At 45.3% G+C, this 15,218-nt stretch overlaps 1 protein-coding gene and 1 long non-coding RNA gene across 9 annotated transcripts in view; both read left to right on the top strand.

The window, feature by feature from the left end:
- Positions 1–15,218, top strand: part of FARP1 (FERM, ARH/RhoGEF and pleckstrin domain protein 1) — a 309,007-nt gene that overhangs the window by 65,522 nt on the left and 228,267 nt on the right. For all 8 annotated transcript variants that reach the window (XM_044927132.2, XM_044927129.2, XM_045162548.1 and 5 more), the window contains exon 2: positions 5,581–5,776. In XM_044927132.2, the coding sequence (XP_044783067.2) occupies positions 5,606–5,776 (171 nt within the window). In that variant the 5' untranslated portion in view covers positions 5,581–5,605. The remainder of the gene's footprint in view (positions 1–5,580; positions 5,777–15,218) is intronic.
- On the top strand, positions 10,873–14,772 carry LOC123328960. The gene is made up of 2 exons (XR_006543995.2): positions 10,873–11,450; positions 14,148–14,772. It is a non-coding gene; the product is annotated as an uncharacterized LOC123328960 (long non-coding RNA).

Here is a 15,218-nt window from a genome sequence, read left to right as displayed (position 1 = left end):
CCTGTTGCGTGGTTCAAAGCTACAGATGTCTTCCAGTTTCCTCTGGGATGCAGTTTGCATTTTCATGTTCCTTGTTGCTTTTGGGTGAATTCCAAGAGGAAGTTTTTAAGCCAAGAGACTGTAACAAGACAATTTGAGTTTTTTATCTTTTCTTTGCCAGCCAAAATCTTCACTGCTTTCTTTGTTGTTGACGTTACTGCCTTTAAAATAACTTTTCAAAAAGACCTGAAGAAGAAAGTAGTTTCACAGACAGCTCTGTACTTTTAGGTCTGGAATGATCACGTTAGTAATAACATGCCACAAGGAAAGAAATATTAATCTTTTTTACCTTGACTATTTAGGAATTCAGAAGTCGGAAGAAGTTAAGGTAAAGTCAGAATCAAGTATGGGTTGAGGCCTTTAGGCTTGTTAGATATGTATGTAGAAGGCTGTTTTATTACTGGACTCGCCAGTTTTGCTATCCTGCCTCCGTTATGGTTACCCATTCATGCCTTGCCAGCGTTCCTCAGATATTCCCTTGACATTCTTAGGCTGCTCAAAACTCTTGGCTGGATTTATGTTTGAGTTAAACAGCACTTTCCATGTACAGCAACAATCTGCCTGTAAGTATCAAAACAAAAAGAAAGTGTGACAGGCTTTGTTGAAACGTTAATATCCAGAAGTAGTAATAATCCAGGCATGAGGTCATTTGAAGACTAAAGATAAAGAAGTTAAGGTACTGTCTATTAAGTCAGTAGCTCAATGTAATTTTTAAATGCCAAGCTGTTAAAAATGACAGTGTTTACCTGGGGATCTTGGGCCAGCGTGGACAGAAAGGGTCCCATTTAGAGGATGGGAGCCTTGCTGTTTGCTTAGGTCGGACACAGAGCAAATGTGTCTGGAACACCTTTGTGGTCAGGTGACATGAGAAGACAAACTCTTTCCTCCCTCTCTAGCTGCGCCTTAGAGCCACAGCCAGACCTATCCTGCTCGGACTCAGCAATAGGAAGCCGTGTGCTCAGGCTCAGGGCCAGTGATTGAGGGCGGGGCCTGTCCACTCTGATGGAGTGCAGGGAGCAGAAGGTGAGGTTGGAGATGGGCAGCGGAGGATGCTTCCAGAGGCATGGAGGGGTCAACACCAGAGTAGGCAAGAGCGCAAGGAGGGAGGCCGGCGATGGCGAGGGTGAACTGGACTGATAGCAGTGTTTTCCGGCAGTTGTGTTTATTTTTAACCATGAGACAAAATTTAGAAAACATGTAGGGGAGTCATTTTGCCTGCTTTGTGAAGATTATTCTAAACACAGTGAGGTCATAATTAGATCTATGCCACCCACACGTGGTTCATTGAACCAATGTAGGTGATCTGTTTCACTTCTGTGTAAAGTACAGCAAAGTCTAGTTGTCTTAAAACTAGGAGATGATTAAGCAAAGGATGATCACATAACTAAAACAGTTTGGGATTATGTGCCTTAAAAAAAGCTTGGGACAGAAATTATAAAGTGGCTTGTGTGGCAGACCTATGGAATCAGACCTGGCCTTTCAAAAACGAAACAGGTCTCAAAAGGCTGGTCCTTAGAGAGTGCGGCCTTGACACTGAAGTCCAACCTCAAAGGACTCTAGAGGAATGCATAATAAGGTCTAACAGGCTTTGGTGGAAAGTTGGTGGGGAAAGTAAGCATGGGATAAACGTTCAGTTCAGTCGCTCAGTCATGTCCGACTCTTTGCGAGCCCATGAATCGCAGCACAACAGGCCTCCCTGTCCATTACCAACTCCTGGAGTTCACTGAGACTCACGTCCATTGAGTCAGTGATGCCATCCAGCCATCTCATCCTCTGTCGTCCCCTTCTCCTCCTGCCCCCAATCCCTCCCAGCATCAGGGTCTTTTCCAATGAGTCAATTCTTGGCATTAGGTGGCCAAAGTATTGGAGTTTCAGCTTTAGCATCATTCCTTCCAATGAACACCCAGGACTGACCTCCTTTAGGATGGACTGGTGGGATCTCCTTGCAGTCCAAGGGACTCTCAAGAGTCTTCTCCAACTCCACAGTTCAAAAGCATCAATTCTTCGGTGCTCAGCTTTCTTCACAGTCCAACTCTCACATCCATACATGACCACTGGAAAAACCATAGCCTTGTCTAGACAGACTTTTTTGGCAAAGTAATGTCTGCTTTTGAATATGCTATCTAGGTTGGTCATAACTTTCCTTCCAAGGAGTAAGCATCTTTTAATTTCATGGCTGCAGTCACCATCTGCAGTGATTTTGGAGCCCAAAAAAATAAAGTCTGACACTGTTTCCACTGTGTCCCCATCTACTTCCCATGGAGTGATGGGACCAGATGCCATGATCTTCGTTTTCTGAATGTTGAGCTTTAAGCCAACTTTTTCACTCTCCTCTTTCACTTTCATCAAAAGGCTTTTTAGTTCCTCTTTACTTTCTGCCAGAAGGATGGTGTCATCTGCATATCTGAGGTTAATGATATTTCTCCCGGCAATCTTGATTCCAGTTTGTGTTTCTTCCAGCCCAGTGTTTCTCATGATGTACTCTGCATATAAGTTAAATAAACAGGGTGACAATATACAGCCTTGACGTACTCCTTTTCCTATTTGGAACCAGTCTGTTGTTCTATGTCCAGTTCTAACTGTTGCTTCCTGACCTGCATACAGGTTTCTCAAGAGGCAGATCAGGTGGTCTGGTATGCCCATCTCTTTCAGAATTTTCCAGTTTGTTGTGCTCCACACAGTCAAAGGCTTTGGCATAGTCAATAAAGCAGAAATAGATGTTTTTCTGGAACTCTCTTGCTTTTTTCGATGATCCAGCAGATGATGGCAATTTGATCTCTGGTTCCTCTGCCTTTTCTAAAACCAGCTTGAACATCTGGAAGTTCATGGTTCACATATTGCTGAAGCCTGTCTTGGAGAATTTTGAGCATTACTTTACCTAGCGTGTGAGATGAGTGCAATTGTGCGGTAGTTTGAGCATTCTTTGGCATTGCCTTTCTTTGGGATTGGAATGGAAACTGACCTTTTCCAGTCCTGTGACCACTGCTGAGTTTTTCAAATTTGCTGGCATATTGAGTGCAGCACTTTCACAGCATCATCATTTAGGATTCAGTAAATGATGTGTCCTGGGTGGTGGTCAGACTGTCTGCCTGTCCAGTTAAAGGGTTTGGCTTTTTAGGCCAAAGTGCTTTGAGTCAATGACCCAGTTTATTGAGTGACTCCACAGTTTCTAATCTATTGGCCTCTAGGCCAATCCTCTGTGTCACAGTGAGAAAGTTCAAGGTTCACGGAGAGGAAGGGAGAGGTTTCCGTAAGGAATTTAGTGGGAAGCTCCTAGAAACCTGGCTTACCTTTCAGGATAAGGAAGAGCCTTGGGCAAGAAGAACCTGCAAAATAAGCATGATTTATCCTGAAAAGGGTGACTTGTTTACAAGTGTGTGAAACACAGCCCTGAGCTCCATACCTCTCGCTACAGGTGACCATGAGTGTCCCTTCTGTGACTTGGTGTCGCTAAGACAGAGGGTCACTCTTTCTCTACCTCTTGTCCATGGACCCGCTTGTGAATTTACTGCCATACCGAAGTCCCGCAGGCCAGGTGTCTTATCAGAGATTTATTTTCTCTCAGTCCTGGAGGCTGGAAGGTGTTGGCAGAATGGGTTCTCTGGAGGCCACCTTCTCCCTGTGTCCTGACGTGGCCTTTCTTCTGTGCATCCCTGGTGTCTCTTTGTCCAAATTTTCTCCCGTTATAAGGACGCCAGTCAGATTGGGTGATGTTGTTCAGTTGCTAAATCATGTCTGACCTCATGCTACCTCATGGACTGCAGCACACCAAGCTTCTCTGTCCTTCACTCTCTCCCAGAGTTTGCTCAGATTCATGTCCATTGAGTTGGTGACTAACCATGGTTAGTTGCCATCTAACCATCTCATCCTCTGCCTCGCTCTTCCTTAATGACTTTTTAAACTTAGTCACCTCTTCCAAGTCTCCTCCCTCCAAATACACATTCTGAGTTTCCTGGGGTTAGTGCTTCAACATAAGAATTTGGGGTGGGAGAGGGGCGTAGTTCAGTCCATAATAACCCCCATGGTTGGATATGTTTGTTCTTTCTGCTTTTTCATTGCCATGTTCCACCCACCCCTCTCCCACCGCACCCCCTTCATATTCTCTCTCCCTGTGGCTTACACTTCTGCAGTGATGTGGGCTCTGAACCCACAGCCCAAATTCAGCTCCACCTCCCCTACAGCTTACTGGATATCCATCCTTTCATAACCCTCAACAGTGACCCCAATCACACACACACCTCTTCCCCTCCCACTTCTTCCCTTCTGTCCTGACTTAAAACTTGCTGTTAAACTTTAATCTCCTCCTTCCCAGGAGCTCACTGTTTACAACATCAGGTTAATCTTTCCATGAACATGTGTTTTATATCATCATCTTTTTATTTCCATCACCACTGTTCAAGTTATCCCCTCAAGCTCATATTGTTGCGATAGCTGTGTCCCTGGTCTACCCCAGTCCCTGCCAGCTCGTCTCTTTTTCTCACCCGTTAGTATATATCATCTTCAGGTTCATTTTCCTCAAGTTGTACTTCTGTTGTGTCATTATTCAGTGACTCCCAGCAGGGAGAAGACCATAGTTTTCTGCTAGGCTTTTTGATGTCCTTTGTGGTCTGATTCCCACCTAGTTTCCAAATGCATCTTGAACTTGGCAGCAGTGAGTCTCACTCATCTTCCTGAATGCCTCCTGATTTCTGTCCCGTGGCTTTCTTTGTGCTGTTCTGCTTCACTGGAATTCCTTCTCCTTGTGTGTTTCTGTCTCTTTCCACGTATTACCCAACATTTGAGACTCAACTGAGTTTAGCTCTTGCCTTCTGAATGGTGGAGAAGAGAGCTTTGCCAATACTGTAATGTGTAGGATGCTTTCCTGGGAAAGGGGGAACAATTGAGGGAGGGGTGTGGCAGGAAAGAAATTGGTTAGGAGGTAATTGACATGGAAACCAACAAGAAATTGAGAGAAAAGATCCTACCTAATGTCATCTGTGTTTGGGCAAGTGCCTGTTTAGTTTCTTCAACCAGATTGTAAGCTTGGGAGCCACAAGATACGTTTTATCTGTTTATCTTGCTAATGTCTGCATTGCTTGGTCTGTTCCTGGATCCATAAAAGGTAACTAATGGATGCTAATCATATGGATTAGGTACTTCTCATTATCTTCCCAGCAGACTGGAAATGTGTGATGAGTGGTACCTGACTCCTCGTAGAGCCTGAATAATCATAATAATACTTAGAACACAATCTATTGTGTGAATAACTAAGAGCTGAGTGTAAAACTAGAAAAGGATAAGCTATGTAAAAATATGCAGAAGAATAAAACACACTCAAATATTAGCATGCCTTGTGTGGCTAAAGGTGACATTGTTCTTGAATGAACTGAAGCCTCAGCAGGTGATTGCTGCCTCAGGGGGGTGGGGGGCTGACCGGCCCTCATGTGTTTCCGGCGGGGCAAGGGGGGATTCCTACAATGAAGAGCATAGAGGGCAAATGTTATTGAAGTGGTCTCAGTCTTCTCTTCTGATGTATCTTTCTTCTCTCTCTGCTTCTGGTAGATACTGTATATAATCTGCTTTCATCATGGGAGAGATAGAGCAGAGGCCAACTCCAGGATCAAGACTGGGGGCCCCGGAGAATTCGGGGATCAGTACGTTGGAACATGGACAGAAGCCGCCCCCCACGCCTTCAGGAAAACTCATGTCCATCAAGATCCAGATGCTGGATGATACCCAGGAGGCCTTTGAAGTTCCAGTAAGTTGGGGGCAGCCTTCAGCGTGGGGGCGCTCATCTCAGTCCTGTGTTTAGGTGATGCACGGTGGCGGGAAGACAGTCTGTGTATTCAGCAGCCCTCTTCCCACCGTCACCATGCTCCTCTGGTTCCGCCCGAGCTATGGATTTTCTTGGTTGATGTGTGTTGATTTTTTGATTGCATGCGCCGACTACAAGTGGTATCGGTGGATGTGTCACTTGAATTTTATTCTGACTTTCCATATACTAAGACACGTGTGTATATGCCTGTGTATGTATTACTTATATTTTTGAGTTGGAGGGAATTATGGTTTCAATCTCAGTTTAATTTCCTTTGTTGTTGTTCAATCACTCAGTCATGTCCGACTCTTTGCGTCCCCGTGGACTGCAGCACACCAGGCTTCCCTGCTTCACCATCTCCTGGAGGTTGCCCAGATTCATATCCATTGAGTCGGAGATGCCATCCAACCATCTCATCCTCTGCTGCCCCCTTCTCTTCTGCCCTCAGTCTTTCCCAGCATCAGGGTCTTTTCCAGTGAGGTGGCTCTTCGTATCAAGTGGCCAAAGTATTGGAGCTTTAGCACCAGTCCTTCCAATGAATATTCAGGGTTGATTTCCTTTAGGACTGACTGGTTTGATCTCTTTCAAACCAGTGAGACTTGTTCAGTCGTGTCTGACTCTTTGCAACCCCATGGGCCATACAGTCCATGGACTTCTGCAGGCCAGAATACTGGAGTGGGTAGCCTTTCTCTTCTCCAGGGGATCTTCCCAACCCTGGGATTGAACTTTGCTTACAAGCAATTCCTCTAAACATCAGTGCATGTGTGTGAGCACTCCATTACTCTGTGTGACTGGCAGAAAAGTCAAAGAGCTGAATGAGTGTTCTGACATCAGGAGAGAACTTGCTGACCATGTTTGTGTGTAGGGAGTGGGGGTGAATAAAAACCCTGAACCCAGCCTGTAGTCCAGCAGTCCTAGAATTGAAGAGACCCCCATCCCAGGGGCTGGGGGAGGACACAAGATCTGTCCAGGAGGCAGGCAGAGATGAAGGAACAGCAGCCTTGCCTTGTTCATCAGCTGGAGCTGCACACTCCCATGGTTCTGCTGTTTTCCTCTGAACCTTTGCCCTGTTGCCCCTTCCCCACTTTTCCTGTCCTTCTCCTCATCTCCTCTTAAAATCCCACTCCTGTTTGAGGCTCAGGAACCACCACCAGTTACGTGCAGGTAGAGGATCTCTTCCAGAGAAAGCAATGGCACCCCACTCCAGTACTCTTGCCTGGAAAATCCCATGGATGGAGGAGCCTGGTGGGCTGCAGTCCATGGGGTCGCTAAGAGTTGGACACGACTGAGTGACTTCACTTTCACTTTTCACTTTCATGCATTGGAGAAGGAAATGGCAATCCACTCCAGTATTCTTGCCTGGAGAATCCCAGGGACGGGGGAGTCTGGTGGGCTGCCATATATGGGGTCGCACAGAGTCGGACACGACTGAAGCGACTTAGCAGCAGCGGAGGATCTCTTCAATGGCAGAGAGAGTCCGATGTATGTTCACCTTTGAACAGTGCTCATGGCACTTTTCTCAAGAATTAATTAGCATCCGTAGAATTCACAGCACACACTGGCTTTTCCCCTGCGTTCTCTCTTGGATACTAAACACCGTATCTCACACTGCTTGCGTGTGGGGGTGAAAAATAACTCTTGAATTCCAAACAGCCCAATTATAAACAAACTTTGGGAACGTAACCTGTTTTTAAAGTGGAGACAATCTGTCTATTATTCCTGTTGGCTAGAGCAACTAAAATTTTAACAATCGGCATTAACGTCTGCAACCCATCATTTAATCGTTTATGTGATATGAGTCACTCAGTCATATTCATTTCCAAGACTATTGTTCTAAAAGTGTGAATTACCATTAAGTGTCTCAGGGAAGACAAACCTCAGAAGAGCTATGTTTAAACCTGCCAATTTATCACACACTGCAAACGACCTTTGTATCTTTCTGATTTTCTCGTTGTGGAATTTCTATCTCTTCAAGGACTTGGGAACTTCATATTCTGAGGAAGAGAGTCGCTGTTTATCTGCTGAAATTGTAAAAAATAGAGGGGCACACCTGCTAGCCTGGTAGACTCAGACCTTCTGGAACATGTCCTACCCCCTTCCACCCCGCTCTCCCCCACTTTCTTTTTGTTGCAAGACTGGTTTGGTGAGGTATTTGGTTTCAGTGTTTCTCCTTTGCTACTGTTAAGGATTTCTGAGCCCAGATCTCTAGCAATATGTTCTTTTAAATGGTATTCCCGTTTATGGGTTTGGACCAAAGGGCCATCAAGCACTGCTGTTATGTACACAGGGAGCATTGTATGTATTCATTTGCAATTCTTGTTTCCTTGAAGCAAAGAATGTCAAAACTCCATTCCTAGCTAGTGTTTAGCTAGGAACTAGATAGGAACTCTCTGCCTAAATAGGAATAGAAATTTGTTTGCATCTTTTAAAATGATTTTACTTGATAATTTCTGATGACCATGCTTTGCATTTATAACTCCTCTGCCTGGAAGGTTTCTTATACCACCCCCTCCCCACCCCCACCATAAACTCCTATGCACCCTTGCTGCTGCTAAGTCGCTTCAGTTGTGTCCGACTCTGTGCGACCCCAGAGATGGCAACCCACCAGGCTGCCCCGTCCCTGGGATTCTCCAGGCAAGAACACTGGAGTGGGTTGCCATTTCCTTCTCCAGTGCATGAAAGTGAAAGTGAGGTCGCTCAGTCGTGTCCGACTGTTCGCGACCCCATGGACTGCAGCCTACCAGGCTCCCCCGTCCATGGGAGTTTCCAGGCAAGAGTTCTGGAGTGGGGTGCCATTGCCTTCTCCGATGCACCCTTAGTGGCCCTCTGTGTTTTACCCAGATGCTAACTTCTTGAGACAGTAGGTGGGACTTTTTCTTCCCTCCTTCAGACCTCTTCACTCATAGGTATGTCAGGGTGGAGCTGGACCACTGAGATTTAAATCACAGCTTCTCCTCCCGACGCACTGATCACCTTGGGCAAGGTACTTAATCCTCTATCTCAGTTTTCTCCTTTGTAAAATGAGGCTCATCATAAACCCTGCCTCATTTCTTGAGAACAAAAGAGTTGATACAAATGAACAACTCTTGGCACATACAAAGAGCTTGGAATGTAATATGATTGATGATGTTGTTGCTGTTCAGTCACCTGGTTGTGTCTGACTCTTTGGACTGCAGCACACAAGGCTTCCCTGTCCTTCACCATCTCCTGGAGTTTGCTCAAACTCATGTGCATTGAGTTGGTGATGCCATCCAACCATCTCATCCTCTGTCGTCCCCTTCTCCTGCCCTCAGTATTTCCCAGCATCAGAGTCTCTTCCAGTGAGTCAGCTCTTCACATCAGGTGGCCAAAGTCTTGGAGCCTCAGCATCAGTCCTTCCAATGAATATTCATGGTTGATTTCCTTTAGGGTTGACTGGTTTGATCTCCTTGTTGTCCAAGGGACTCGCAAGAGTCTTCTCCAGCACCACAGTTCGAAAGCATCAATTCTTAGGTTCTCAGCTTTCTTTATGGTCCAGCTCTCACATCCATATGTGACTACTGGAAACACCATAGCTTTTACTATGTGGACCTTGGTCAGCAGAGTGATGTCTCTGCTTTTTAATATGCTGTCTAGGTTGGTCATAGCTTTTCTTCCAAGGAGCAAGCGTCTTTTAATTTCATGGCTGCAGTCACTGTCCACAGTGATTTTGAAGGCCTCACCCATGTGTGTTTTGCATCTCACTGCTAGCTGCTTTGGCCTGGGTCCTGCCTTGCTGCCTCATCTCCAGTGCCTAGCATGGTGCCTTGTGTGTATTAGGTGCTCATTAAAAGTTTCACTATTAGGGTGAGTTGATCTGACAAGTAGAATTCATGTTATTGTTAGTTTTCCACATGCCTCCTCCATTCATGTTTAATTTTTAAAAATCTTATTCGAGTTGGGTCAGAATGTTCCTTCTCAACCCATAGGCAACAGATGTTTTCCATAACTGCCTGTAGAAAGTCAGTGATCAGCATTTTTATTGACTGTGCTGATTCTAAATTGCTACCTTGTGGTCTTTAAGAAGAGAACGGGCCAGGACTCCTCAGCTGGGAGGCAGCAGGCTGGCCATGGTGACTCAACCGCTGTGCTTGCGATTAGAGAGGAGGGACTAGGATTGCAAGAGACGCATCTTCCCACAACTGCTTTTTAAACCTTGCTCTAAAACTTTCTGTTGTGAATTCATGGAGGCCAGGTGTCGAAGCCTCCCTCACCCACCCTTGTTCTCTCCTTGGATTGGGTGCCCCGTGATGATGAATTCTCGTTGCTAATTCACATTTGTCACACAGATGGGCAGGCACTTGGCTGGAAGTCATTATCATTCCCTTTGGGGAACATTCCTCCGTGGACCACATCGTTCCCTAGGGAATGAGTTTCCTGGGTCTTTTCCTGATACTTTGGTTTCGGAGGATGGATGGAGGCAAAGTCATCGTTTTAAAATGTACGTTCCCCAAACGCTTTCTGGCCCAGATAACCACACCAGTCTGCATCGTTACTTACAGCCTAGAATGAAGTCTTATCAAAGAGTTTAATCCTTTGAAAGGCCTGGGCATGGAGCCTCAGACTTTGCTTCGCCGTGGCTCATTCTCCCGGTCACCTTTGCTCTTAAGCTTGGACGGTCTTTTTAGGTATTTTTTTCTGCAGAGTTGAAAGTTCAGATGCAATATTTATAGCAAATTCTCCCAGGACATTTTATCGTCTTTATGTGGAATATGCTGTGCAGAGAAGCCTCACCCTGTGGCTTGTGGTATCTGCCGTGTTCCCTTCCAACCAGAGGGTATACCTCGAGGGACTCATGTGGATCTGATGGGGTTAAATGACCCCCCCCCACCCCTATCCCCCAAGAAGGTTCCTGAGAAGGTTTTGTGTGTCTTGTCCTCATGACCCTGCTGGTAAACAAAACGCTGTTCCTACTGACGTTTGTAGGATGAAGCAGATGGCTTCTTCCCCCAAGTGTTTATTCAGTTTATGTGTTTTCATTAGCAAGGCCGCTCTAGGAGGAGCAGAGAAGAGTGGAGGAACTGAAACGGAGCCATGTTTTGCTGCTTTTGAGCAGCCCTGGGAAGCCGGCCTGGAAAAGATGCTCACAGGTGATGGGAAGACCCCTGGCTTGTGTTGAAGAGCGAGCCGGAGTTGCCGTGGTGTGGGTGCAGGGCGCTCCATGTCAGCCACCACCATCCAGGGGGCTGATCATCCTGCCCTTGTATTGGTGTTTTGTCGAGGCTTTCCTAAGAAGCCTTTCTAGCTCCTGGGTGTCTGAGGATAAAGTGTGGGTTTCTTAGTTTGGAGAGGCTGGGGGAGAGGTGGATGGCTGAGTGCTCCAGTGACTTTTTCCTTATTCTCCACCATTGTCCTGGGTTGGTTCATTCTCTGCGTTAGCGTCTCAAGCTGGAAAATTCTCTTGACGTGCTTATTACGCTTAGTTTTGACTTCCTGCAGGTAGAAGGGGAGCTCTGTGGGGGCCTGGCCCCTTTGGTTCTTATTTATCCTTATATTCTGTTCCTCCACAGTGCCTCAGACTGATGATGCCATAACCTGTGACCGACTGCCCACACCTCTGTTCATTAATGTGCTTCTTGCCCATGAGGAAAGCTGGGTGGTACTGTCATCTCTTTAAGATGAGGGGGACCCCTGGGGAACTCTTCGAGTCACCTCCTCACATTTGGGATGAGATATGGTGTTGGGATAGCACTGGGATTGGAACCCAGCCCTTGTGACCCCAACTTTGTCCACCTTCCCTCACCCCGAGCTGCTGCCTCATGTAAGATCTGTGGGCTTCCACTGTCTTGCCTTATTCAGTGTTTCCAAACTTGCCTCCAAGGCTCCTTTCAAACTCTCATCTTCCAGCTGCTCTGGTTCCTTTCTTATTTGTAAACACTGCCCAACATCCACCAACAAATTTGTCGAGATCCCCCAACCACCCAGGCCTCTCCCCAGGGCTCCTGGTGGGGGTCATCTCTGTCTTAAACTACTTGTTGTCCGTACCTCTAATTAGACTTGGAATCAGAAGCTCTAATCTTGTTTCTCCCTCTAATTATAATCCTACTGAGACTCAGTTTCCTTATCTGCAAAATGAAGAGTTTGGTTCAGATGACAATCCATGCTTTTTTCCCCCTCCCTTGCTTTTTTTTGAAAGTCGGCTCCTTGCATTTACATCTTCTGTTGATGAATTACCTCTCCATGATTATGTTTGTTAATTCCTCAGGCAAATAGTAAACTCTTTCAGAAAAGGGATTTTAATCTAAGAAATATTACAAAAGCCTCATCAGAGATAGTATTAAAAGTTATTGGGTAACTAGTAGGTGCTCAAATCAAATATGGCGAGAGTGAATAAGCATGCATGAACATGAGCAGATTCCAGGAGATGGTGAAGGACAGGGGAGCCTATTGTGCTGCAGTCCATGGGGTTGCAAAGAGTCAGACATAACTCAGCAGCAACAAATATGCTTATGGGCATCAGGAAATGGTAGGATTTAATGTGTGTTTGTGTGTTGTGTGTGTGTGTGTTAAGTCATGTCTGACTCTTTGCGACCCCATGGACTGTAGCCCACCAAGCTCCTCTGTCTGTAGAATCCTCCAGCCAAGAATACTGGAAGGGGTAGCTACTCCATTTTCCAGGGGATCTTCCTGACCCAGGGCTTGAACCTGAGTCTCCTGCACTGTAGGCAGATTCTTCACCGTCTGAGCCACCAGGGAAGCCTAGGTGGGTGGGGTAACTTAAATAAGTATCACTGAACTAAATTGGGCTAAACTTCATGCCCCTTGAGAAGACAGAAAGAAATCAGGTATTTGCTAGACAACACGTTATTAGCGGGCACAAACAACTTCGTTGGAAACAGACATCTAAAATTTTTAAGAAAAATAATTAGTTTGCATGTCATAATAAGAGACTGCAAAAGTTTTTCTTTTTTTTTTTTAACTGAGGGCAAAAGTGCCTGTGTTATCTCAGACCTAATTAGGAGTCTGGCATGGTCAGTCCATAAATGATTAAACCTTTATTTCAGTTTCTTAGCTTTTGAAATGAAGCAATCGTTTATTTTTCACTGAAACCTGGCCTTGACATTAGTCAAGGGCTTGTTCTTCCAAGTGCTTTGTGGTTCTGCAAAAGGTCTTAAGTGGTTGGAGAATTTTTAAACTGTCTTCATAAGCTAGTGCTCAGAAAAAGAGGATGTAGCAGAAGTTTGTCTCTTTAAAAAGCTTTGTGTTGTCTTTTTGGGGACTCCCTAGTTTACATCGACAGCTTCCTGGTGGCTCAGATGGTAAAGAATCGACTTGCAATGCAGGAGACGCGGGTTCGATCCCCTAGTCGGGAAGATCCCCTGGAGGAGGGCATGGCAACCCACTCCAGTATTCTTGCGTGGGAAATCCTGTGGACAGAGGAGCCTGGCGGGCTACAGTCCATGGGGTCACAAAGACTTGGATGTAACTGAACGACTAACACTTTCAGTTCACTTTCCCTATTTACATCAGGAAGAAGGGAGGCTGCTGGCTTGGAGCTGGACTTGGGTAGCTCACCGCAACTGTGCCTGTAGAAAAGCAAGGTCCTTTTCTCCATCTTTGTCTTGTTGAGAATGATTTTGTTTCCCTGTTTAATTTCTATGTTAGCCATCTTAGAGATGATGCCCTTTTGGATCTAAAGCCACTGAATGTCTTTGTTTTTTCCTCTCCCCAAAGAGGTGGAATATATATTTAACCTAAGATCTTGGGGGGGAAGTATTAGTATATCTTTCTTTTTAATATATGCCCTGCTTCTCCCCTGGAATCACACATCCCCGGCAGCGGGGTTATTCCTTGCAGTTGATTGGATTATATGATCTTAGACGGGAGGTATGAGTTCAGGGCTCTTTTATTTTCTTCTTTGTATAAAAGTGCACCTAAGAGCTGGTGGCGGCCATACTGAGACCTAAATAAAATTTAACCGACCATTTAAAACCAGAAGGGAGCTGTGTGTGCCCAGAGCTCCATTAACTGCCTCTTAAGCAGCTGCAGTTTGAACCAGAAAGAGGGAAAGGAATTTCACAAGTTCACTCAAGCTTTTTAAACATGAGTCAATATTTCTTTCCCCTTATCAGTGTTGCTTTTGGCTCCATCTCTTAGCAGAGTTTCTGAAAGAGTATTTATGTCCACTCTGCTTTTGCACAGTCCACTCTGTGTTTTATTTAACTTGAGTGATAAATGGTCCGTCTGGGTCTGGTCTCTTGAGGTTAAATTTAAAGGCTATTTTAATAGATAAAAAATTTTTTTTCATAAATCATTTCAGTGAAATCCTGTTCGCCTTTTCTTTCTGGTTCCTTAGATGTGAAGAGTGGAACTTCAATGTTGGCCCAAAATGTTCGTGTGCCCCTTTCAACTTCAGTGTGGACTCTTGATCAAAGTCGTTTCTGTGGCTCTGACGCGATGGCAGGAATTCTCTAACAGCTGTTTGCTATTTTCTCCCTGAAAATCTCTCAGTAGACACTAAGTAAAGAAAAGGAATGAACTGTAATCGAGAATGTCTGTATCTGGGGGTAAAATGGGCCGATATTCTGGGAAGATGTAGGGAGTTGGAGAGGCTGCTTTCCCCTGCTCTTTTAAGTGGAGATAATAAACTGTCCTAATTATAAGAAACAGTGGTTAAAGGGGAAAATGGGGACCTGGGCTAGAAGTGTGTCCTGGCTTCGTGGCTTACTGGCTGGGGGCCTGTGGGCGAGCAGATAACCATTCTCAACCTGTTTCCTTGTTTCTGAATCTGGAGAACACACACTTCGTGGGGCTGAGGTGAAGCTCAGGTGAAATACCTTCGAGAAAATACCTTGCAGAGTCCTAGATGGAGATTAGATTACGCTAAAAGCTAGTTGTTTTTCTTCCTTTCACGCTCAACTTTACTTTTCTTGTTTATTAGCAGGGTTGAGACTGTGCTTTTATTGTAGGGATTTTGGGTATGTGAAGTGGAAAAAAGAAAGCATATGAAAACATTTTGAAATAAAAAAAGCATTCTTGTGTCAGGTGGAGTAATTTTCTTTCTTTCTTTCTTTTTTTTTTTTTTTAAATTCCCCCAGCTTTCTCTGTCGTCTTGGATGAGTCTTTCCTGAAATAGAGATGAGGATCCCAGGTGGCTTTCGAGGGTCTAGGAGAAGGAAGTGCCACCTGGACAGGTGTGATGAAGTCTCAGCTTCTCACAAGCACACTTACGCCCTTTTTTCAGTCTATCTGTGGCTCCTCCGAGCTTCAGTTCTGGTAGCTCTAACACTGAGGGGATATTCTTAAAGCTTAAATGTTTTATGTGCATATTGGTTTTACTGAGTTTTTGGTCTCCTTCATTTACTTAGCCTGTCTTTCCTGGTGGCTCAGCAGTAAAGAATCTACCTGCAGTGCAGGAGATGCAGGT

Source organism: Bubalus bubalis, chromosome 13, assembly GCF_019923935.1.
Source record: "Bubalus bubalis isolate 160015118507 breed Murrah chromosome 13, NDDB_SH_1, whole genome shotgun sequence".
Classification (NCBI taxonomy): Eukaryota; Metazoa; Chordata; class Mammalia; order Artiodactyla; family Bovidae; genus Bubalus; species Bubalus bubalis.
This window is presented reverse-complemented; position numbering and strand designations above follow the sequence as displayed.